The sequence below is a fragment of the Nelumbo lutea genome, chromosome 1, assembly GCF_056320005.1.
Source record: "Nelumbo lutea isolate HS-2025 chromosome 1, American lotus-T2T, whole genome shotgun sequence".
Lineage (NCBI taxonomy): Eukaryota > Viridiplantae > Streptophyta > Magnoliopsida > Proteales > Nelumbonaceae > Nelumbo > Nelumbo lutea.
Genome location: NC_142684.1, coordinates 63165165 through 63191621, shown reverse-complemented (window position 1 = coordinate 63191621; position 26457 = coordinate 63165165). Strand labels below are relative to the sequence as shown.

The 26457-nt window shown below is 36.1% G+C and overlaps 1 protein-coding gene across 1 annotated transcript; it reads right to left on the bottom strand.

Annotated features, from left to right (window-relative positions):
• Positions 1-1503: 1503 nt before the first annotated feature.
• Positions 1504-21710, bottom strand: LOC148874897 (ras-related protein RABB1c). Its single transcript, XM_088963848.1, has 6 exons — positions 21391-21710; positions 7325-7464; positions 3689-3771; positions 2144-2348; positions 1951-2019; positions 1504-1832 (listed from the first exon to the last, which is right to left on the bottom strand). Exons 1-6 carry the CDS (start codon positions 21434-21436, stop codon positions 1740-1742), a joined length of 636 nt encoding a protein of 211 aa, XP_088819974.1. The 5' UTR covers positions 21437-21710; the 3' UTR covers positions 1504-1739.
• Positions 21711-26457: the final 4747 nt, after the last annotated feature.

The window sequence follows — 26457 nt, the reverse complement described above, 5'->3', positions numbered from 1 at the left end:
TGACTACTCATTTTATTTATAGGTCATAGGTCTAATATTAACTCTTATTTCTTATTCATCATACTTGTTTTTGTCTAATATAGTGGATACATATTAATATACTATCAAATATATGCTAAATTTTGCCACAATATTTTGTGTTTCCCTATAAATTTTGTTTGTATTTTATTTATTTATTAATTATATATTTTCTTACTTATTTATGACATCACAGATTAATCCATTTGACCCAAATGGTTGAGCTAATGACCCACCTGAACAGAATTGTGGTTCCATTTTGGATTGGAATTAAAAATACCATAAAGTACTTTTTTGTTATGTTAAACAAGCTTCCCACTCTTTTTTCACACTAAAAAAATGATGTCATTCCACTTCCAGAATTTGAAAACTGCAATCCTATATCCTGCAAAGCAAACATATAAAAAGAAGAATATTTGAGAATATTCATTTTTTTTCCTTTCCAACCCATAAGCCAAACACAACCTAATTTCCTTACAATTACTCTTGGCACACAGCATTTGATGAGATGATACACTGAAGCAATTTTGAGTTTTGTCGTGGATCTAAAATTCTAAATCGGTTCGAGAAGGTGGTCAAGCTTGCGGCATTTCACTCCTTCGACTCAGCATTTGATGCTCTCAATGGATTGAGGCATTGAGCCATCTGGGTTTTGTAAAACTTTAGATATGTATTCTTTTGATGCAACGAGCTTGCTTCAATTCCTTTACTTGTTTTTGGAGATGGTGGCAACTTTTGATTTTAGACTTTAGACCTTAGACAGGGAAACTGATATACGTCCGTTTCAACGTGGCACAAAATAGAACTTTTCACCCGACGATCCCAACCAAACACAAAGGACTCGAGTGGGTAGTCTCAGGTAAGGAGTGGATTTGAACCTAACCCAAGGATTTGTTCTACCACTGTAACCAAAGAAATGGTTATGATTCCTATTCTGAAAAATTATTTGCTATTACTGATGCAATGACCCCTAGCCACACATGTTAATCAAAACCACTTTTGAATATAGGATTGAGTACATGAATCCAACCCATCTTACACTTGTTTCAATACTACGATCCACTGTTTTCAAGCACCAAGCACCAAAAACGGGTTTGACCAACAAGCATGGCTTGCACTGCATTCGTCTTAGTTATTTTATCATGTTTCATTTATTGCAGGTTTGTGGGCTCCTTGAATGAACTTGGCTGAACTGGAACTGGGTGTCTACCCAAGAACCCAAGTCAAAGATTATAAGCTGGCAGTTGATTCATAGCCATTCTGACTTTGGCCTCGATTAGAATCGATGGTCCTATAACCTACAAGAGATTTGCTCCACTTATAGATCAAGATTGGAATGGAGTGCACTGTATAAATGGTATTATAACCACTAACCAGGACTCTTTGCTTCACAATCTGTCCCGCATAAGCAAGTAGGTTCATGGTTCAAATTAAACGGAGTGTGCATCAAAATCAAGTTCCGTTGACATTAAGATGCAACTTCACTAACAAGAACAAACTTCACAATATCACTAAATGGAATACCAGATTTACAAGCCAAGTAACAATTAACAAGAACAAACCAAAGGGAATTATACAACTATATCACATTTCCATATTGGATTAATTCGTTGGTTTGGTTCCTATAGTCGAAACAACTAATAAGATTCAACAAACAGAGAATATACTATCAGAATGGAAAAAGTAAGAGCTATCTGACTTGGTAAGTGTGTTTTCAAATCTCAACTGCAACAGCCTCCTGCTTGAGAAGCAGAGCCATCTCTGCCTCCTGATGGGCCAGGGATTCCTCCATATCCAACTTTTATTCCATAAGACTGCAGAGAAAAAGGGCAACCAGATCATCAGAAGGTCCATCTTCCATCAAGCTGCTATAATATTCAATCATATCTTTCTATTCTATATTGTAACTTGAAAAGATTTAAGGAAGCAAACCTCATTTGAAACATCAAAGACCCCTTCCTGAATCTTCTTATAAATTGTAGCAGCTGTGCTTATGAACGCCTGAAATGAATTACTTGCCAGCTTCAGAAATAAGGAAAATAGATAGCAAACCTCAAATTACAATGACCATTATAAAACCACCAAGCTTCTGGTAGCTCTCACAGTAAGTAGTAAGGTCCACTACCTCTTCAACATTCTGAGCAGTTTTTGCAGAGGCTTCCATGAATATCAACCCATTCTCCTTGGCAAATTGTTCACCTTCTTCTGTACTCACTGCCCTTCTATGAGCAAGGTCACACTTGTTACCAATAAGCATAATTGTCATGTTTGCATTTGCATGCTGCCTTGCATCTTCAAGCCAGCTAGCCAAATGATTAAAAGTTTCCCTCCTGGAAAAATATGAGCAATAAATAAAATACATATAACTAGAAAAATATACACTAAAGAATATATAATATTAAGGCACGATCAGGACGTAATCTACACCTATTTAATTTAATCATATCCCATGCATGTCTTTGGAGCAAAACCAGCTCTCCTTTCATGCCATATTTTACCAATAGGACAATTCTGCAGACTGCAGAACTAGAAATTTTAAATTAAAATTATCTTATTATCCTAGCTATTTGAAATTTAAAAAAAAAATATTGGTTTCTATAATTAGATTGAGTAGCCAACATGCCACATGCATTGCAGGTGTAAATTGGGGAGAACCCATATTTGTCCCCTTTACAACAGGTAATAGAAAGTAGAAGATTGGGATCTGGAATTCAAAATTAATGTGGAATGTGGACTAACTGGAGGAAAAAGAAGGGGGATTATAACTGATAAGGGCAACTTTTAGGCCCTAATATCAATAAAAGAAACCCTTTTAATATAATTTCTAAAATAGGTTAACTCTTTAAAAAATATATCAAATAGGAGCAAAAAATACTGTTCATCTTCTTCCTCTTCCAAACCACTTCCGCCCCAGCCCAGCCCTGCAAACCTCAATGACCACCATCCACCAGCGCCGCCTCTGGAAACCTCCGGCAATGCCTCCGCCCACCTCCGGCCACCACCGCCCACCTCATGTCATCAGATTGGTGTTGCCAGAGGTGGGCGGAGAAGGAAGTGGTGGCAGCGGCACTGGATGGTAGTCATTGAGATTTGCAGGGCTGGGGCAGAGGTGGGCAGAGGCGGCGGCGGCGGTGCTGGTGGATGATAGTCATTGAGATTTGTAGGGCTGGAGCAGAGGTGGGAAGAGGTGGAGGTGGGTACAGGCGGAGGCATTGCCGGAGGATGCCAAAGGCGCTGGCGGCGCTGATGGATGGTGGTCATTGAGGTTCATGGGGCTGCGATGGAAGTGGTTTGGAGGAAGAAGAAGATGAGCAGTGTTTCTGCCCTTATTTGATATATTTTTTAAAAAGTTAATTTATTTTAGAAATCATATTAAAAGAATTACTTTTATTGATATTAGGGCCTAAAAGTTGCCCTTATCAGCTATAATCCCAAAAAAAAAGTGTTGGAGCAAAAAAGGAATAAAGAAGGGAGAAAGTTGATGAGAAGGGGATGGAACTCCCACTTATAGAATAGCTAGTAGATAAATGGACCAATCAATACAAGTTTGACTGACAACAAATACTTAGACAATTGGTTTCCCATTTGATTCATCCAAGCACATCAACTGTGTTTCCAAAGGATAGGATGCTCCTATGACATAGTCTCACAATTCAAGTAGGAAAGTTACCTGGTTATATCGTAGACTAGCAAAGCACCTGCAGCCCCTCTGTAATATGACCTTGTAATTGATCTGAAAGATTCTTGACCAGCCTGATATATTCATAGGAACTTCAGCATTCATAAAATTCTAATTTTGGTGGATAAGAAACAAATTAACCTCAGTTCAGAATTATTGTACCAAGGTTTTATGCAATTCTAGAAGCACAATTACATTGTCACAACCTATCATACCCAGATACCTGTACAATAAAAAAAAATTGCTCCTTGAATGAAGGACGCAAGTGTCTTTCTGAGCAGCTAAGTGGACAGGTTAACCAGCATTGAACTAAGGGTTTTTTTTTTTTTTCAGGCTGATGTTCAACCTGAATACTTGTGTGTCAGTAAAATGCACAGAAGGATGCTTGCATCCATCATTCAAAGAGCAAAGATAAACTCTGTCCAAGGGTGTTGTATCATGTTGAATACTTCAGTTTTTAGTTACATACCCAACAGATACTCAATTATGATTAACAATGTTAATACAATGCAATCCAATTACAGATACTCAAACAAGGTGATATAAGTTTATTAGGTTGACCTTGAAAATATACATTTGGCTTCCCATAGTGAGGTTTATTGATGGAGAAAAAGCCTCTCCCCCCCTCCCCCAAAACTCCTACAGACTAAAAAATTCTAATCTCATCTTCAGAGCAAGACATATAGGAGGAATTGACTTTTAACTTGTTAGGTCAGGTTAAGGCCAACCCGACCTACCAGACCTAATCCTAACCCGAACTAAATTCCTTCAACCCTAACCCAACTCGAAGTCTCGGTTTGGGCTGGGCTTGGGTTGGGCCCAATCCAACCTTCTTCCAATCCCTTAAAACCTCGTAGAACTTTTCAATGTCAGATCTTAACTCAACTTTCACTACATATATTAATCCTATGTTTCATTAGTATTTGTTTGTTGACATTTTTAATGGTTCTTTTGGTACAAAATTCAGAAAAATAAGTGTTTAAAATTACTATAGTTTATTATGAGCAATGACTTATGAAAGATCTTTTATGGGTGGCAAATAAAATATTCAAAAAACATAAAATATGTTAATAAGGTTTTAGCCTTTCCGATTAGGATTAAGTGAAGTGATTATTGTAAAAGCAATACATGATACTATGTGGTGGGGGCTATACAACTATTATGCATCTAAACAAATCAATGTATGATATATTACATATAACATATATTTATATATGACATGTACTATAGAGTGGGGTTCAGGCTAAGTCAGGTTGCCCAAGGGGTTAACCCTAACACAACCCAAAGTAAAGTCAGGTTCATGAATTTCAACCCTAACCCTAACCCGAGCATTGACCTAACCCAACCCAACCCGACTTTTTTGGGTTGGGTTCGGGCCAACCCAGCCAAAGTTGCAACCTTACTATCAGATCCAATCGGATATTTGGATCAAATCGGATCTAACATGAACAATGTTGGATCGAATTCGGATATACCCTATTTGAATCCGATCCGATTTGTTTGCATCCCTAACAAAGGCAAGAAAGAGGGAAGGATAGCATGGATGTCCTTCCAAGGGGAGGCCAATAGCCCTAGTCAATACTCCAACATCCCAATTGTCAGCTGCAAGCCCATGAATGCCTACCAGTACCACTATTATTTAAATGTTTAGATAATAGGTTTTTTAAAACATTTATTTTAAAATTTTAAGTTTATATTTTTTTATTAACACTATGTTTAATATTTTGTTTGCATTTTTTTTTTTGCCTCCTTTTCTGACTTTTTTTAGCTCCTTTTTTTGTATTTTTGCACCTTACTTCAAAAAGGCGCATGCATCGCTTTGCACGTTCCTCTTTTAAAACACAGCTTTATCCACTTGCACCATCTCTCCCTAAACCCAAAGCTCCTCAAAACTTCCAACAAGAAAGAATAGTCCACCATATCATAAGCTTTTTCCAAATCCAGTTAACACACAAAGCCTTCCTTTCCTTTTCTCTTGAAGTCCCCCACGAACTCATTGGCAATTAGGATTTGATCAATTATTTGTCTACCTCTTACAAGAGCACCTTGATTTGGAGAAATAATGGAAGGAAGAGCAACCATCATTATCATTTGCCTTATCGACCAAAGAAATAAGGTTTTAAATAATCCATACAATCTTCAATACATTACCTTTTCAAAAAAGAAAGAAAGAAACAATACAATATTGAATATCTTTTGGATTTTCCATTCAGGCTCCATTTGGTTGCATGTAATATGGAGCTAAATAAATCATTTCTGCAGAAAATGCTATTTTAACATGCCTGGCTGGATATAAAATGACCATGGAAAACAAACTTTCTCCAAGAAGTGCATGGTATTTGTAGGAAAAACAGAATTCCTTATTATTTTCCACATGTCATTTTCCTAACAGTATCTAGCAACACCTATATATTTCTCAAATCTCAACCATCCAGGTTTGCCTTTCAAATTAAGAAGAAACACCAAGAAGATAGAAAATTAATTTGTTTTCTTATAGAGTATTATTTTCTGAGGATATCATTATCACATGCTCTAATGCAGTACTTTTATTACATGAAAACCCCATGTTATCAAGCAACAAAACTATCAATGCAAGCTCTGGAAAAATACTATTACTCTGACTGCTCTTTATAAAATATAATATTTCATGCCAAATAATGGCTGCCTTACCAAAGCCTATTGACTTAATGTTAGTTCATGAAGAATCAACCAAGCATATTAGTATTTAGTAGTAGGAGCAGAGGATCCCTAGAAGAGGCTCAACACTCAACTAAGAATGTTGACCAAGAGATATCGCATGCATAAAAAATGATGAAGGTGAAATAAGCACTTTAGATTTCATCAATTTATGTGGCCCTTTAAGCAAACCAAAATAAGCGTTTGCCTGTCAAGTGACTAAATATGATTCACGAATTATTGAGAAATAACTATAGTGTCATGTCAATCAAACTTTTGTCATCAGAACCTAAATAATTAAAACATCTTGAGGACCAAATTAGAACAAATTCAGACAGATAAAGTATTAGGTATAGCCAAATACAGAATGAAGAGTATGATGATGGTGGTATGGTGATGCAAAAATATAATCGTAATGAAGAGCACCAATATCTAGAGATTACAGACTTGCAGAAAAGAAAACATTCTACTAAAAGGGCGAAACTCAAAATCAATTGTGAGAAGCAACAGCCAACATTAGTGTTGCTTTAAGTTTTTTTTTAATAAATGATAGAAATTTTATTAGAGCATAATTAAGTATCACATGATTACAGAGTACATCCAGCAGAAGTGCAAGATGCAGCCCCGGCCATATAAACAGATTACAACTGAACCCAGAATAATTCAGACTTATGCACCCACTGTTTTGCAAAGAAATCAACCATCCCGTTAGCTGGCCGCCTTTCCCATTGGACTGAAATTGTCATATCTCTGACCAGCCACTTAAATCTTTTCATATATTCTTTGTATTTCCAATTACAGTTTCAGGTTCCTTCAGCCATCCCGTTAGTGTTGCTTTAAGTTAATAACCATTGAACTAGCAATATGAACAAATTCATCTCAACATATCAGTCTGAGTCCAACTAGCTTCTGTATGTAAAAAGGCCAAAAAAAAGAAACAAGAAAACAAACCGTGTCCCATATTTGCAGCTTTATTGGCTTATTATCAATTGTGATCATTCTAGCACCAAATTCAACCCCAATAGTTAAATCATGCACTGGTTGGAACCGCTTGTCTGTGAACTGTAAAAGAAGACATGATTTGCCAACTCCTGTAAAACAAAAAGAAAAGAAAACAGTTGTAAATCACACCTGCAATAATTTGAATTAAAAGAAAAGAAACAGGAGAAAAGAAGGAGATTGAAGAGAGAGAAGTGATGGATGAAGAAGATGGAAGAAAAGGAAGAAGAGAGTAGTTCAAAAGCTCTCTTCAACCCCCAATGATCTCGTTTATTCTTTTGTTGTTAAAAATAAGGACAATTACATGAATGCACTTAGTAGGGCGTCCATCACTAAAGAAAGCAATAAAAAACAATAATAAAAGAGATAACAGACCCATAACTAAGGCCCACTACCTACTAACACAAGTCATAAACCTAACTTACAGAAAAACAAAGAAACTAAGTCCCATTCGACCCATTATCTCTACAAAAACCTATACAAATGAACTGCCTCTTCCTCTCATCATAACTTAAACAAATAAATTCCTAATCTAAGATGAACAATAAACACATTAAAAAGACAGCTTGAGATAATGCTTAGGTAGATAGTACAAGTCCAGACACTAACATAACAGCCTGGAGAAAGAGAAATTAAGTTTGGGATATGTTTTTGTTGGGGTGCCCCACAACCCACTACCACCATTCAGATAAGTGGCCTTCTCATTTTATGGAAAGCTAGACACGTGGCAATTTCTGAGAAATTCCTGCTAAAGCCCACGGCCCACTACCAGGCTACAGCCCCCCACCATTAAGACATGTGACCTCATTTTTCTAGAAAGCTAGACACATGGCATTTTCTGAGAAATTGCTGCTAAAGCCCACAACCCACTACCACCATTCAGACGCATGGCATCCTATTAATTCAAGAAATAGGATTCAAAAAGTGGGTAGTTTCACGTAGACAATTATTTATTAGCTTAACACATGTTTATCCATAGTCTATTAAATACAAATGCAAGGACCCATTAAAAGATTACCATAAACCCACATTTGTTTTTAAATGTTTTTTTTTTCAAAAAGAAAATACTTTATTAATTACAAACTTGATTTAACTTTTAGGAGGCAACCTAATTTAACTTTTAAAAATAAATAACTCAAAATACATCTATTAGATAAATAGTAAATACCAAATAAAGTGGGTTATTATTGTTTACCAATAAGATCTCATTTAATATCTTAAATCAAATAAAAAAAAACATTAATTAATAGTGGGTTTCAAATAAAATAGGTCAGAATAAATTGTTAATTACAAAGATGTAAGACCCATATTAGTTTTTTTAGTTTAATTTGTTATAACTAAATAGTAAACTTCAAACTAAATTATACACACATTTAGTTACCCCGTACTTGGTACAGGGGTCATTCTCTAGTATATAATAAAAGGAAAGAAAAATAACATGACAGCAGGATTAAAATGGAACCCAGAAGCCAAAGCGAGAATAGAAGGAATGCATAGAGAATGCAAAACTGAGAAGTTGACCGAATGTTATACATAATAACAGAGACAACTATGACTTATTAACCATGCAACAACTATGTACATGTGAAAACAACTCCTTAATCAGGTCAACTAGGGAGTTTCCCTCTGACCTACCCTATTGCTGCCATTAGGAGAAATGGTGTGGCAGATCATAACTGTCCAATAGGTAAGGTATCCTCCGGATTGGAAGTGTCCAGTCCTCTGGTCCACATCAGCACCATACCCCAACTTATATTAGTAGTTCCTTAATAAATATTAGCCATTCAAAGTAGTAATATTTATAATGCAAAACTTGCCCAACAAGGACCTAGCATGAACACATGGGAAGTGCTTTGGAGCATAAATTTTCCCCATGAATAAAGGGCAGCAAAACAAAGAATTTGGAGCCCTTTGGAGTTCCCTAAACAATTCAACTAGAAAATTTCCATATAAATGAGAGAGAGCAGATAAATGTATAAAAATACAGGAGTACTCCATGTGGCAGCATGATTTATCACCCCTGCTTGTCTGCACTCTCCATCACCCACTCTGGGGGCAAGTTTCAGCCTGCAAGTCCTTGACACTTGTCCAACATAAAAACCCTTCTATTTGGTTTTCATGTATTAAAATCCTAAAAACTTTGACCTTTTTCTGGTATTTTTAATTACCAATTACATTTGGACCACTAATATCACTAGAGGAAAGCTCAAATACAATGTTGGGTATGGGTTGACATGGCATGTGAAGGTAACATGGCCAACCCAGATAGTCCCTTCTGATGAAGAATCTGCACCACTTCCAGCATCTTACCACTTCTAAGGGTAGAGGTTTATTGTTTAATATTTATAATACAAATTTGACCTAATAATCTTAAACATGGCACTTCAGTTGTCAGTCCAAACTCTTCATTCCATCAGCTTTTATGCATGACATAAATTTTAGCTGAAAACCCCTGCCACTGTATTGTCCAAACCAAGACAACTTTGTTCCAATTCCACCCAGTGAGCTAAAAAATGTCCCACTGTCTCCTAAACCTAAAAGTTTCCTATATTTCTCCTCTTTCTTCTAGGTTCTCCATGCCCTCTGTGTTTGGTAGAAGCAGTGTTTCAAAAGGGTGTCCCTTGGGTGCACCCAGGCTCACAATCAAGGCCTATATCTTATAGTGTGCACCTTACCTAACTTGTTGCTACATTTAGATGAACTAACCTTGAAGTCAATGTTGGAACCATAATTTAGTATACTGTAGCTTGCAGGGTGTACTTAACTACCTATGATTTACAGAGTTTAAACAGTTTCTCCTATGTAGGACTTGAATGTACAAGGTTAGAACTTTCATTTTAATGAGATGATACACTAACCAATTGAGCAACTAAGATTTTTGAAATATTTTAATCCTTTGAAATTTTAGATTTCATATTTTCTTGTATTTTAAGTTTTCTGTTCTTTTTTCAAAGTGGAAGCTCACTTCATTTAGGTGCGTGGCTCACCTTACACTATGCACCTAAGGCTCTAAGAACCTTATACTTCTTGCTCTTAAAAAGAATGGGTAGAAGCTATTTGGTCAAGCAACTCAAGCCCCAGAGTTCCAACAAATATAGCTTCATGTTGAGAAGTGGTGCACACTAGCATAAATAAAAAACTTCAAAATCATCTCTCATATTAGCATTTTGTGCAAGAAAATAGGGAGTCAATTAAATCACCTCAGTATTCACAGTGAATTCACTACCAGAAGTTAATATCATACCTTAAATCAGCTCACTCATGGTGGAAACTCCATGCAAATAACCCCAGCCAATTCTGGCATGGTCTTGTATCACCTCACACTAGAAGAGAACATGGTGATACTACTTTTTGGAGCATTTGGGAGGAAAGAAGTTCTCAAATTTTCTCCAATGGAGTATAGTATTCATAGAAAACTATTAATCTTGTCATGATTAGAGTAGCCTTTTAGATCTTAAAATAGACAAATCCATAAACATCATTACAGGAGGTAGTGTCCTGTACAGAACTGATCCCTTCTAACACAAGGGACCAGTGAGCTCAAATTTGATGGATGTTTGTTAATAACCCTAAGGACTTCTGGTGTGGGTTAAAGAAAAGGGCAATGTCATTGTAGCATTTTCCAGCATTGGCATTGATGGGAAGGGGAAATGCTGAGAAAAGTGCCCATCAGGTTTTAACCCAAGTAGACACTTGCTCTCAACCTCTCAGCCCATAATATCAGTACACTGCCCACAAGGAAGGACCTCTTCCCTAACTGGAAGATGTAGTGTCACACCCTCTGGTTAGATGGATCCTAGGATTAAAACTTTTTACAAACATTTAATAAAATAACTATTTATAGATACAAAGACATTTTGCAAACTAATTTCAAAACAAGTTGAAATCCATTGTCAGCAGTTTTAGGTTTCCATTAGAGAGGGTGTAAACCAATATATTCTCTTTGTCTGACAAAGTGGCTAATCCTATCAAATGATAACCCACTCAAATGCTATTCTAAACTACTCCAGCATACCCCAAGTATTTGACCCTAAGTGATCTCATTGGTTGTCATATCAAAAGCAGCTCAATCCAACATTTAGTGAAGTATCACTATCAAGTTTGGGATTAAATGCAACTTTCCAGTTTTGCCAAAGTCCAGGGCGTAACTGGAAATGGTCCCTGTTTAATGTTTCACTAAACACCCACTCATTGTACCTTAAGTCTAACCCTAGCAGTTGAGACAAACTGCTCAACCATTTCAGTAGTAAGTGTCAGCCTTGACATGATAAACTTGGAGAGCTTATCAAATGACAAAGAAAATTTTAAGTTAACATGAGTCTCATAAATGTCTAGCTTAAGGGGTATAACACAGAAACACACATGAAATAGCAATGCTTTGATTTCATTCAATAATAAATATCATATTACATCAACCTGGTTGGAGTTGAAGGCATACATTGTCTAACACTTGTAGCATTTTCCAGCAATGGTATTGATGACATTGACTTCTTGAAAGTTATGACCTTACTTCAAGTTTCCATTTTCTCCTTAGGCTTTAACTAATTCAGATAAAAGGGAACTTCCTTTCACAAGCTAGCTAATGGAGACACAAATCAATAGCAATGTGGCAGAAAGCAGAAGAAAATAATACTACTTTCTTCCACAAGCTAACTAATGCAAGAAGGGTCAATTCCATAAAGAAGATGGAAAATGGAGGATGGATAGTAGATAGTGGAGCAAGAAAAGGAAATAGCAGATACTTTCATAAGTATTTATAAACAGCTTTTTAGTGACCCCTACAAGCAAAGACCAAATTTGGATGGGTTACAATTTGGGTTCCTCTCTGAGCAGCAAGCAACAAGTTTAGAATAACCCTTTTTCTAAGGAAGAGGTAAAGAAGGCTTGAGATGATGTGGAACAGAAAAAGGCCCTAGGCCCTGATGGTTTTACCATCTTATTTTACAAGAAATTTTGGGAGTTAATCAAAGATGATCTGTTAAAAGTGCTTGAGGAATTTCATAACTTTGTAGCCCTGGAAAGAAGTCTGAATGCAACTTTAATCTCACTCATTCCCAAGAAGATTGGAACTACAGAGTTGAAGGACTTTAGGCTAATCAATTTGATTGGTAGTGTCTACAAAATCTTGGCTAAAATTCTGGCTACAAGACCAAGGAATGTGTTGGACCCACTGATCTCTATATATCAAGGAGCTTTCATCCACAACAAACACATCCATGATGGTGTTCTTATAGCCAATGAGCTTATTGACTCAAGAAGGAGAAGTGGGAGGAATGGGCTTGTGTGTAAAATAGACCCAGTAAAGGCCTATGACCATGTTAATTGGGCTTTTCTGCACTACATGTTGGAAAGAAAGCATTTCAGATCAAAATGGAGAAGTTGGATGAAAGTCTACATAACCACCCCAAGATTCTCGATCTTATTTAATGGGCCAGCAAGAGGCAATTTCAAAAGTTCAAGAGGCTTGAGGCAAGGGAACCCTCTATCACCCTTGCTCATTCTAATTGTGATGGACGGTCTTAGTAAAATGGTAGCAAGGGCCTCAGATTTGGAATGTTTGGGAGGTTTTAAAGTAAGCACTAACAGCACAAGGGTTCTATCTTGCAGTTTGCAAATGATACCCTCTTCTTCTATAATGCCTCGGCAGACCAGGTTCTTGTTGAATCTGTCAGCTTTATCCTTATTTTAGTGCCGCAGGGGCACATATGTAATTTTATCCTTTTATTATTAGAGTGGGTCGCCCTAATATAAATACTAAAAAGACTGGCACTGCCAGTGAAGTTTTGACTTTAAATCTCTTCTCTCTTCTCTCCTCTCACTGCTCTGAATCCTTTCTGTGTTTTTTACTTTTTTACCAAGAAAACGTGGTATCAGAGTGACAGATCTGTGATTAGGAGCAGTGCGATCAGCTTTTTTCTCTCCAGATTTTTTTTCTGTCTACTGTGGATCAAATCCAAGAAAGGGTGCAACGGGTTGACCTAAGAAGCCTTTTCGTGTATTTATTCCCTTTTCCTCTTGGTCATGTGCCAAGAAAACACCAAAGGGAGGGAAGCCAAATGCTGTGAAGGTGGTCCCCTGCTTTTTCTCTCATCTTTGTGGATCAAATGATCCTTCCGTACCCAGGTAAGTGTGATATGTAGGTCTGATGACCAGTGGCTGCTGTGAGGTTGTGTTTTCTCAGCCTGTGTGGATCAAGTGATCCTTCTTTGTGCCCCGAAAGGTGCGCTGTTGAGGTATGAATGCTTGGTAACTGCTGTGACAGCAGTTTTTTTTTTCATTGTTATTTTTTAAAACTGCAGTAGTTGTGTGGCAAAAAATCTGGTGAATTGTGTGGTAAAAATCTGTCAAAAAATCTGGTGAATCGTTACTTGTAGGGACTGGACTGTTCAGACCTAAACTTGATCTGTTTTGCCTCTGAAACTGGTTCTGTAGTGTGGTGGTAGTCTGAGAAAAAGTACTGTTGTGTGGTCAGAGATAACTCTGCTGTGTGAGAACAAGAACTGATTTGTGCCTAAACTGTTACTGGACTAAGAACTGTGACTGAACTAAGAATAAGTATATTGGCTGAACTGTGAGACTGTGACTGAACTGAGAACAAGTACCTTGACTGAATTGTGACTGAACTGAGAGCAAATACCAGGTCTTCTGAGGATTCTAGTGTGACCTCTAGTCAAAGTGGAATGAATGGAGGATTTGACTTGAGTTTTCCCCTGGCTGTGATCCCCTTTGATGGTCTTAATTACCTAGAATGGTCAAGGGGAATCAAGCTTTACATAACTCCAAGGGGAAAAGTGGGGTATATTAATGGTAAAGCCAAAGAACCTTAGTTTGGAGGTGTAGAACATGATAGGTGGGACCAGGAAAACAGCATGGTGATGTCATGGCTGTTATTGTCCATGCTGCCACAAGTGAGAAAGACCTTCATGTGGGCAGAAGCAGCTCATGAGATTTGGGAGCAGGCTAAATCTACATATTCAGCTCCACCGGTTTTTCCATTTAACCGAACCATGGGCACTTTTTGCAAACCGAACCGGTATCACCGGTTTTTCCATTTCTCCAAACCGAAACCAAAACGGTACCACTGATTAACCGCTCCACCGGTTTTGGTTTTTGATTGGTTCGGTTTTTTTATATTTATAATACATATTATATAAACATATGTATAATATTATCTTATAAATAATAAATGATATATATTATATATAATATATTTATAAATAGATTATTTTTTGATAAATTATATAATGAATATATATTTATATATAATGTATAAAAAATATGTGTCATACTAAAAATATATATAAAATATACATGTAAATATATATACCGGTCGGTTCAGCTAAAGGCTGGTTTTTTGTAGGTTAACCGAAAACCGAACTGGTCCTTCAGTTTTTCAAAAATACCAAACTGAAACCAAATCGATTGGTTCGGTTAACCGCATTTTCCAGTTCGGTTCGGCTTTTCGGTTTTTCATGGAAACCCCTAGATGCAGATGCTAAAGCCTACAAGTCTCTGGTTTCCCAACAATGGGTTTTTGCCTTCCTCTTGGGGCTGAAATCTACATATGAGTCTATCAGGGTCCAAATATTGGGGAGTAAAGATCTCCCATCAGTAAAAGAAGTGTATGCCCTAGTACAATCAGAAGAGAGCAAACGAAATGTGATGAATAATTCTAAGGGGGAGCAGATTTCATTAGTAGCTAAAGGGAGTATAGTTACAGGAGGTGGTAATTCCTTTAAAAGAGTGATTTCCAGAAGAAAGCTGATGACAAGGATAAACTATGGTGAACTCATTTTCAGAAGTCTAGACACACTCGGGATACATGTTGGGAACTTCATGGGAAGCCAAAGTGGGCCCAGGAGCTGAGTAAAAAATCATACCAAAATATGAAACCAAGACAGCAAGGTCAGAAGAAGTTTAATGCAGCAAACTTGGCCTCTTAGGAGTTTCAATCATCTACCACTACCTTGAGCTAGGACCTCCCTTCCATGACTGATCCCAAGGAAGATATCATTAACTCTTCCCATGACCACTTGGAACTGTATGGGAGAGCAATCCACCAAGTGGACTCAACTCCTCCCCCCTCGACTTCCTTTATGTCTACATCAGTGGTAATTCTACCGCAGCTTTCCATGTGTCCTCTCATCCCTCAAACTCCCCTTGGATAATAGATTTTAGAGCCTCGAACCATATGATTGGTAAGTCAATTTGTTTTCAAACTTGTCATCTTTTATCTGGTAGGGACAAGGTGAGACTAGTTGATGGCTCTTTCTCCACCATTGCTGGTCAAGGAACCATCTCCCTTCAGTTGTAAAACCTTATTTTAACCCTAAGTTCAAATAAAATTCTCTTTTGCTGATAAAAAAAAAGGAACCATCTCCCTTCCTCTTGGACTCACCCTTTCTAATGTACATGTTCTAAAACTACCTATAAATTTGTTCTCTATCAGTAGTATAACAAATTCGTTAAACTGTTCAGTAACCTTTTCCCCTTATTCTTGTGTGATACAGGATTTGACCTCGGGGAAGATGATTGGTAGAGGTTGTATGGTGGATAGTCTCTACATGCTGGAGAATAAAGCTAGTATTACGGTTATTGAGTCCAAGAGTCCATCTAGTAAGAGTCAAGTCTATTAATGGCATAGTCTTTTAGGCCATTTATCTTTTAAGTCGTTAAAAGTTTTGTTTCCAGACTTGTTTAAGTCAGTGTTAGTGTCTGAACTCACATGTCAAACTTGTCAGTTGAGCAAACATTGTAGAAATCATTTCGCTTCGAGGAATAATAAATTTGATTTTTCCTTTCCGTATTGTTTATTTTGATGTTTGGGGTCCTATTACTTTACCATTTGAGACTAGCTATAAATATTTCATTACACTTATTGATGACTACTCAAGATATACATGGGTGTATCTTATGCGGTCTAGAGATGAAGTATCCAAAATTATTAAAAATTTCCAACGCTTGATATTTACTCAATTTCAAACAAAGATCCAAATTTTCCAATCAAATAATGCCAAAGAGTATTTTCATAGTAATCTCACGAAGTTTTTTGCTTCATGTGGATCCATCCATCATAGCTCCTATGCTATAACCCCCCAGTAGAATGGTGTTGTCAAAAGAAAAAACAACCATCTCCTTGAAGTTGCTCGTGGGTTACTCATACACATGAATGTTCCTAAACATTTTTTACTAGACTCTGTGTTATATGCTACCTACCTTATCAACCGTATGCCATCTCGCTTGTTAGGGTACAAGGACCCTCATCAACTCCTATTTCCTAAAAGTCCCTTCTTCTCCATTCCTATATGTGTGTTTAATTGTCAACCATATGCCATCTTGCGAGTTACTCGTGGTAAACTTGATCCTCGTACTATCCCCTGTGTGTTCTTGGATTACCCCTCTTCTCAAAAGGGTTATGGTGTTTTGGCCCCGTTTCCACAAAATATTATGTTTCTATGGATGTATCTTTCTTTGAGAGTGATCCTTTTTTCCCTATTTCTCCTTAGGGGAAGAGTAAGGTGGAGGAGAAAGGAGTCCAGGTTCTTCCTCCTTTGCCCCACCCTACTCCATTCTGTGGTTTTCTTCATCACCGCAAGGGCCAACCAAGTTCAAGAGCTGTGGAGCAACTTGAGTTGTACCACCAACATCATCAGACTCATCGGGGACAAATCCTATCCAACCAGGTATTCTTATTCCTATTGATGTTTATGACCCTCTTGCTATTGATACTTCATCTGCTAATGACCTATACATCCCTATTGCTCAAAGGAAGGGAGTTAGGTCTTGTATCACCAAGCATCCTATCTCCCATTTTATCTTCTATGAGAACATCTCATCCTCTTCTCGTGCTTTCCTTTCTTCCATTGATAGTGTCCCTATCCCTAAAAAAGTGGCAGAGGCCCTCTCAGTACCTAAATGGATAGATGCAATGACAGAAGAGATGAATGCCTTACATAAAAATGGTACATAGGAGTTAGTGGATCTTCCTGAGGGTAAGGAACCGATAGGGTGTAAGTGGGTGTTCATAGTGAAGCATAGGCCTAATGGTAGAGTAGAAAGATACAAGATCGGGTTGGTGGCAAAAGGGTTTACTTAGGTGTATGGAGTAGATTATGCAAAGACTTTTGTTCCAATAGTTAAGATGAATTCCATCAGAGTTCTTTTCTCTCTTGCTACAAATCTTGATTGGGATCTTCATCAGCTAGATATTAAAAACGCCTTCTTGAATGGTTGCCTTGAAGAAGAGGTGTACATGGTACAACCCCTGGTTTAGTGCCCAAGGCAAAGAACAAAAAGTGTGCAAGTTAAAAAAGCCCATGTATGGACTAAAACAATCACCAAGAACTTGGTTCAGCAAGTTGCATCTGGCTATGCAGCAAATTGGCTACAAACAATGTCAAACTGACTATACATTATTTGTGAAAAGAGGAGAAGGAAAGATTGCAACCTTGATAATGTATGTTGATGACATAGTGATCACAAGTGATTGGAAAGTTGAAATTCAAAGGCTAAAGGACCTCTTGGCCACTAAATTTGAGGTGAAGGATCTAGGTCCCTTGTAGTATTTCCTTGGAATTGAAGTGGCCCGCTCACAAAAGGGGATCTTCATTTCTCAAAGGGAATATATCCTAGATCTGTTATAGGGTTCAAGAAAACTAGGAGTTAAACCAGCTGACTCTCCTATGGATCCAAATTATAGACTGGGCGATTGTTGTGGTGAGATTATCAAGGATGTAAAGCAATTCCAGAGACTTGTGGGCAGGCTCTTGTATTTGTCCATGACCCAGCTAGACATTGCTTATGCTTTGGGTGTACTTAGTCAATTCATGCATGCTCCTAAGACCACACACTTAGAGGCAGCTGAAAGAATCCTCGGGTATCTAAAGAAGTTTCCAGGAGTTGGTTTACTATTTCAAAAGAACGGGCATTTGAAGGTTGAAGTATATACAAATGCTGACTGGGTCGTATCAATTGATGACAAAAAGTTCACTAGTGGGTACTGTACTTTGATGGGAGGAAACCTAGTCACATGGAGAAGCAAGAAGAAACAAAGTGTTGTGGCTAGGTCTAGTGCTAAAGCTGAGTATAGAGCAATGTCCCATGGAGTGGCTGAAGCTACATGGATAAAGAACTTGTTGAGCGAGCTGAGTTTTCCAGTTGATAGCCCCATGTCCTTGTATTGTGAAAGCAAGGTTGCCATCAACATTGCAACTAACCCAGTTCTTCGTGATAGAACTAAACATATTGAGGTAGACAAACACTTTATTAGAGAGGAAATTGTTAATGGGGAAGTGTGTACTCCATATGTTAGTTCTAAGGAGCAACTCACAAACATTTTTACAAAGGGCTTACATCACTTACAGCACAATGACTTATGTGACAAGTTGGGCATGATTGATATCTATGTCCCAACTTGAGGGGGAGTGTTGAATCTGTCAGCTTTTTCTTTATTTTGGTGTTGAAGGGGCACATATGTAATTTTATCCTTTTATTATTAGAGTGGGTCGCCCTAATATAAATACTAAAAAGACTGGCACCACCAATGACAGTTTTGACTTCAAATCTCTTCTCTCTTCTCTTCTCTCAATGCTCTGAATCCTTTCTGTGTTTTTTACCAAGAAAACAGTTCTCAACCTGAGATATCTTCTCTTTTGGTTTGAGATAGTCTCAGGTTTGAAGGTGAACTAATCAAAGAGTGAAATGATAATTGTCGGGGAGGTTCCCAACATTCAGGTGCTGGCTGATTTGTTGGGATGCAAAGTTGGAAGACTTCCAAATGTTTGGGTTTGCACTTCCAAAGTCATTTGGAATCCAATCCTAGAAAGGATGGACCAAAATCTGGCTACTTGGAAAGCAAGGTACCTAAAGGTGGTAAGGTAACCCTCATCAAAAGTGTCTTGGCAAGCCTTCCGGGCTATTACATGTCCTTGTTTCCAGTTCTTTTAGAGGTTGCAGATAAAATGGAAAAAGAAGATGGAAGATTTTCTATGGTTGGGATGGAAAGACTCTCCCAAGTACCATCAAGTGAGTTGGAACCAGGATTATAAGCCCCCTGTCCCAAGGTGGTTTGGGGATCAGACATATAAAGATTTTCAACTTTGGGCTACTGGGAAGATGGCTCTGCAGGTTTTCTGATGAACCAGATAACCTATGGAGGAAGATCATAGACAAGAAATATGGTCTAGGAAGAATGGTTGGGATGCCAGAATTCCCCCAATGACATAAGGCTGAGGTGTTTGGAAAGGAATCTATAACGCTTTCACACATTTCAGCAGAGGAATAAGCTACAAGATTGGAGATGGTAGAAGGCTAAGATTCTGGTTAGATCCTTGGACTGGTGACAGCACTCTTAAAGATTTGTTTCCAGCCTTGTTCAATGTGGTAGTAGACAAGGAAGCCTTGGTAGCCAATTCTTTTTTGATGGCTGATGACGGTATTTGCAGGACTCCTTCCTTTAGAAGGGGCTTTAATGATTGGGAGATTCGGTAAAGAACATGATGCAAGAACTTGGAAGTGGAATAAGTCAGGAGAGTTCTCTGTTAAATTTTTTTACAATTATCTAGTGGGACAGTGGCTCCTTCAAAAGTCAAGTCTTTTGTTTGGGTGACAACTTGGGAGAGATGACTTACCAAAGAAATGTTATTGAAGAAGGGTACATGAGATGTTGTCTTTGCAATGTGGAGGTCGAGTCTTCAAGACATCCATTCTTCCGTTGCAAGTTCAGTACATCAGTTTGGAATCACTTTTTGAAGGTCCTAAACCTGAGCTGATACATACCCGTTTCAGTGAAAGCTTTGTTGGAGGAATGACACATTTCTGGATTAACCAAGAAAGGGGAAGTTTGCTGGTCTTCCATTCCTTTGGCAATCCTGTGGGCTATATGGAACGAGAGGAACAATAGAATTTTTTAGCACACAGCAACTTCTGAAACTGAAGTCATCAATTTGGCTTTAGGTGCTATTAGAAATTATTGTTTATACATTATGTTTTTAAAGGTGTATAAGTGAACTTTCAGGTTGTGATTTGCTCATTGCTACATGGCTTTCAGGATTCCTCGAGTCTGAGACAACTTATTAGAAAAGCTAAAGCCTAGGCATCAAGAATACACTTCTGCCGCAGATTGATCCCCAAGTAGCGAACTTGATGGCTGACAATGTTGCCAGATTGAGGATCATTCTTACCAGGTTATCTTTGTTGGTCATCTCTTGAATTGTTGGCCTTTCTAAGATCTTTCGCTGCCTCCATTTCTTTGACTTGATAGTCTTATACTTCTATCTTCATTTGATCGTGAATACAATTTTATCGTGGATTAAAAAGAACACCAGTACCTCTTGTGTGGTTTCATTGAATTGAACTGATAAAGTTAGAAACAAATGTTTCAGAAATTGAGAACACTTTGAGAGAAGATCCAATTTATGGTAGGGTATGGGAAATTGGCTATGGAAATTAACAAGGGGTAAAGCTAAAGCAGAGGACCAAGGTTTCTAGACAGTGGAGTAGAAAATTGAGAAGAAAACGTGCAAAGTGCCAAAGATTTACAGAGTTCAATACTTAACAATATTGACAGAAAAGAAACAACTAGTAACAAAATAAACCCGTAAAACGTTCAATTAAAAACGGACAGGTTTACAAGACAACAATAAACTAAAAAAGTTCTCTATATTTGAAACAAAAAGATCCCCAACTATGAACGGAACTTGCAAGCATTTCACGAATTAGGATTACACAGAAAACTGATCCTAAATTTCATGAAAAAAAAAACAGAACATTTAAACCCATGAAATATTTTTTGAATATGAAATTATCATAGATTCATAAATCTGGCCAATTCTATCATATACAAGAAAACATACAAACGGAGTACGAATAAAATATTTTTATTAAGGCGTTCCCAAACCCCGAACAATGTTCCACGCCGAAATCAAACATATGCCCATAAAACAGAACAAATCATGATTCAAACGTGTTTACTTTATGGAAAAAAAAAAAGGAAATAGGAATTGATGGAAGCAAATCACCTGTGTCTCCGATGATTATGTATTTGAAGAGATATGCGTACGACATTCTGAAGAATGAAATGAGATGCTCAGAGGAAAGTGTGAACAAACACGAAGAACAGAAAACGAGAGTATGATGATAATTAATTTAAACATTAAACAGGTCATAGAATTCAAGTTATATATAGCAATAATATAGGAATCTGTTATCTGTATAAATAAATTAATTAATTAATTGATTGAAGTCAAAGCGGTTTCATGAAAAAAGTATTTCCTTCAAGGACGCGTAGCTGTTGCCTGTTATTAACCCCAACAGTGAAGAAACTTCTAAAGTAAATAATGAGGCGGTGGTACGTGCAAATCCAGGTTGTAAGCACATGCGCCAAGTGGATCGGGTCAGGTTGTAGGCGCATGCGCCAAGTAGATGAATCCGGTTCATCCGGTCCAATTATTTTGACCAATGAGAGAAGTAAAAAAAGTAAAGAGAGAAGACCGGTCCAATCATAAATCCAACAAACCTGAAACTGTGGAATTAATTAAAAATGAAAATAGATTACTATTATCAAGAGGGTGAACAAGAGTGTCGAACTTTTTTTCATTGAAATATCCCAAATTTTGAGTTTGGTATCTTTGTAATTATAGGGATAGAAATATAATTATAAACATTTATTAAATATTGTTATTGATTAAAATGTCCTTATTTTTTGAATTTACTCTCTAATTTTGAGGTCATCAAATATAATTTGAACTACATTTCAATTATATCTATTAAGTCTTATATTTAGTGTATCAACTCCCATTCCTTCATTGAATCTTATATTAATAATTAACTATATCAAAGAAAAATGTGTGACAAAGAATAATTGTTTTTAGTATTGATATAAATAAAATACAAATTTAAAGTCAATCTAAAAATGGAATTGTTTTCCTATTTAGTGGTGAGTCAATAATCCAACCCTTTGGGTCAAAATGTATGAACTATTAATGACATACTTAAACAATAACAACAACAATTAAAAAATATGAAAACACACAAACGTATACAAAATACAAAAAAAATGTACAAAATATTTGGGCAATTCTCTAATATCATATATTAATAATATTAAACAAAAATTAGCATGATAAATAATAATAAATTTTATAGACATAGAAATATGAAAAAATATAAAAACTTTTGGAAATATATTATTTACTATCATCATCATTAAAAATTGCCACATGTATACTTACTAGTGCTTTAAAAAGGGGTCAACTTCTTAACCAGCATTGGCCATTATGGCAGGATCTTCAAAAGGAGCCTAAGATCATGTCTTGATAGATTTCTGATTAAGGATTGTCTTGCATTTTCTCTCATCCAAATGGCTTATGGCATGACTAATATCATTCCAAACTCAACTTCAAGTAAAGAATGTGGCCATGTTTCTTTCTAACTCTCAAAGTGTTATTTTCCTTTTTTTATAAATAATATACATTTCATAACTCAAGGTGGATTAGTCATGAATCATGATGACTATTTGTGAATGTCAAAAAATGGCTCACTTGGGTTGGATTTGGAGTTGCCACCCACCAATAGGAGTGTACAACCGGTTGATTTGGTTAGAATCGAGGACCTAACCGACTATTCGGTTTGACCATTTTTCTCAAACCGAACTAAGCAAAACTAGAGTTCAAAGTTGAACTGACCCTAACCAAATTTGGTTCAATTTGGTTTGGTTAGGCCCTAATTCCACATAAATGAAAAACATTGATCAACAAGTAATAAATAATTTATAATTAATAAGTGCTATTAATTAAAAGTTAAAATAGTCCATAACCCAATGGTTTTAATTGACCGTTATTATTAATTAAAAGCTAGAATGCCCCAATGCCCAACTGAACAGAACTAGGGTTGTGCCCAAAGCCCTATGACAATGGGGAATTGGTGAATTAGGCATTTTTCAAAAACAATTAATAATTAACAATTATTAATTAAAAGTTATTCACAATCAATTAAAGCCTAATGAGAAATTGCCAAATTGGTCATTGGGAAATATAATAATTAATTAGCATAAAGTATTAAATAGATGGATCACATTAAAAATTTAATATACTTCATTAAATAAACACTAATTCGGTTTTCAGTTCGATTCAGTTGAAAATATCAACCAAACTGAACCGAAACCAAAAATCGATTTAAAAAAAAAAAACAAAAAATGAACCAAATCGATATCCAAATTAATCGAACTGAACTTGTATTTGGTCTAGTTCAGTTCGGTTTTTAGTTCATCAACCGAATTTGAGCAACCCTACCCATCAGTAAAAAAATGGAGGTTATGAGACATTCAATAAAGATTTTCAAAACCGTTTTGTTTTAATGGCGACTCCAATAGCCCGAGGCACCGGCCAAACTAGTATGGGTAAGTCTCAAATAGGAGAGGGAAAGGGGTTAGGCACCCCTCTCCCAGGCTTAATAGGTGGGGTCCACACGGGGTTCAAAGTGGTCATAAGCATAAAAAGCATAATTAATTATTTAAAACAATAGGATAATCTATACTACTTATAAAAGTGAGAATGATGAGGTATTGACTTCTGGAATTTTCTTTACTAAAATACCCCTCATCTTGAATTTAGTTCATCTCCACTGAAATGGCAGAAAATGTAATTAAAAGAATACCATTAAGTACATTCAATTACCACTCATTAATTCTTATATTTAAGTCATTAAATAAATCACATTCTCTCTCATTGAATCCAACATTTATACTTTTGTTTATCATCATTAAATTCCACTAATAAATCCATACACAATAATTATTAATAGAATGAAAGTTTATATTTTTTTAAATAAACATAGAAATGAAATCATATTTTTCATTTAGGTGGTGGGTAAGTAGTTCAACCATTTAGGTAAAATGGATAATTTCATGATGTCATAAATAAATAATACAAATTTAGAAATATAAAAATTACTTTTGTTTATCATTATTAAATTCCACTATTAAATCCAAACACAATAATTATTAATAGAATAAAAATTGATATTTTTAAAATAAACCTATAAATGAAATCATATTTTCCATTTAAGTCACGGGTAAGCACTTCAACCATTTGGGCCAAATGGATAATTTCATGATGTCATAAATAAATAATACAAATTTAGAAATATAAAAAAAACAAAAAATATAGAAAAAATAAAATTTGGAAAAAAATTAGATAGGTTTCTATTGTTGTATGTTTGTCATATTAAAAAATAAGTATGATAAAATAGACATAAATTTATTATTGGTGGACATCAAATACACAACTAAAACCCAATGGGAAATATATAGGGGGTGGGTTAGTGGTTCAACCTTTTTTGTCAAATAGGTTAGCCCATGACGTATATATATATATATATATATATATATATATATATATATATTTCAAAATAGAATAGTACAAAAAATATGAAACAATTTTGGGCACATATATAATATTATATACTAATAATATAAATAAAAATAAGTTTGATAAACAATAATTATTTCATAAATGATATTCATGATGTCATAAATAAATAATACAAATTTAGAAATATAAAAAATACTTTTGTTTACCATCATTAAATTCCACTAATAAATTCATACACAATAATTATTAATGGAATGAAATTTTATGTTTTTAAAATAAACATAGAAATCAAATCATATTTTTCACCTAGGTGGTGGGTAAGTAGTTCAACCATTTGGGTCAAATGAATAATTTCATGTTGTCATAAATAAATAATAAAAATTTAAAAATATAAAAAATACTTTTGTTTATCATTATTAAATTCCACTAATAAATCCAAACACAATAATTATTAATAGAATGAAATTTTATATTTTAAAATAAACCTATAAAGGAAATCATATTTTCTATCTAAGTCGTGGATAAATACTTCAACCATTTGGGTCAAATGGATAATTTCATGGTGATAAATAAATAATACAATTTTAGAAATATAAAAAATACAAAAAATATATATAAAAAATAAAATTTGAAAAAAATTGGACACATTTCTATTGTTATATATTTGTCATATTAAAAAATAAGTATGATAAAATAGACATAGATTTATTTCTAGTGGACATCAAATATACAACTTAGAACCGATGAGAAATTAAACCATCTTCCTATATAGGGGGTAGTTTAGTGGTTCAACCACTTAGGTCAAATACGTTAGCCCATGATGTATAATTAAAAATATTTTTTTAAATAGAATAATACAAAAAATATGAAACAATTTTTGGCACATCTATTATATTATATACTAATAATATAAACAAAAATAAGTATGAAAAATAATAATTATTTTATCAATGATATAAATGAAGTGCAAAATTTAAAACCAATTTGAAAATGAAACCATTTCTATATTTAGATGGTAGGTGATGGTGCGCTATCTGGAAGCTCCTCGCTAGAGGATGAATTGAACCTTAGTCGTGTAGCGAGCTGGACCAAGCTCCAAGATAGAGGATTAGAGCACACAGGGTGGTTAACCCAGCAAAGTCACTCTGATGCTTAAGTCAGTACCATGTTGCGATTGCAAGATAGAATCTGAGTGCTAGAGAGCTTCAATACAAGTAATCGCGCATGTACCTGGACCATGGAGGGGTTGACGCCTTTATATAGCCGAGTTATTGCGGGTTTCCTGGAACAGTTTCGAGATCTGTGGCCTGAACGGGCAAGATCTGTTCCCGCTTTAGTTGGGGAGTAACGTATTAGTCAATGAACTTCATTATCGCCGCCTGATTTGAACGGGGAGAAGATAAGGCTTGTCATTATGCGGTATGATCCCGCAATATCCGAAGTCTATTGGGATTTTTTACGTGTCACTTCAGTAGCCGAGGTGGCAATACGCCGAGGTGAGTTGTTGCCGAAGTGACTTTATGCCGAAGTAACTTCACGCCGAGCTCCGCATAGCGCTGACTAGGCTCCCCTTGTTGACTTGTCATCCTACGTGTAGATCGTGTCCACGTGACATTTATATACTAGGTCATGCCAAATTACTCCTCATCAATTGCCCCCACTCCTGGCGGCAGGGGTCCTAAACCGACGCGGGGAGTTCACGATGAGCTTAGTTGG

Coding starts and splice junctions, on each gene's coding strand:
- LOC148874897 (XM_088963848.1), bottom strand. CDS start 21,436: ATGTCGTACGCATATCTCTTCAAATACATAATCATCGGAGACACAG. Junction 2,349..3,688: donor CTAGTCTACGATATAACCAG/GTAACTTTCCTA, acceptor ATATTTTTCCAG/GAGGGAAACTTTTAATCATT. Junction 1,833..1,950: donor TCTTTGATGTTTCAAATGAG/GTTTGCTTCCTT, acceptor TTTTCTCTGCAG/TCTTATGGAATAAAAGTTGG.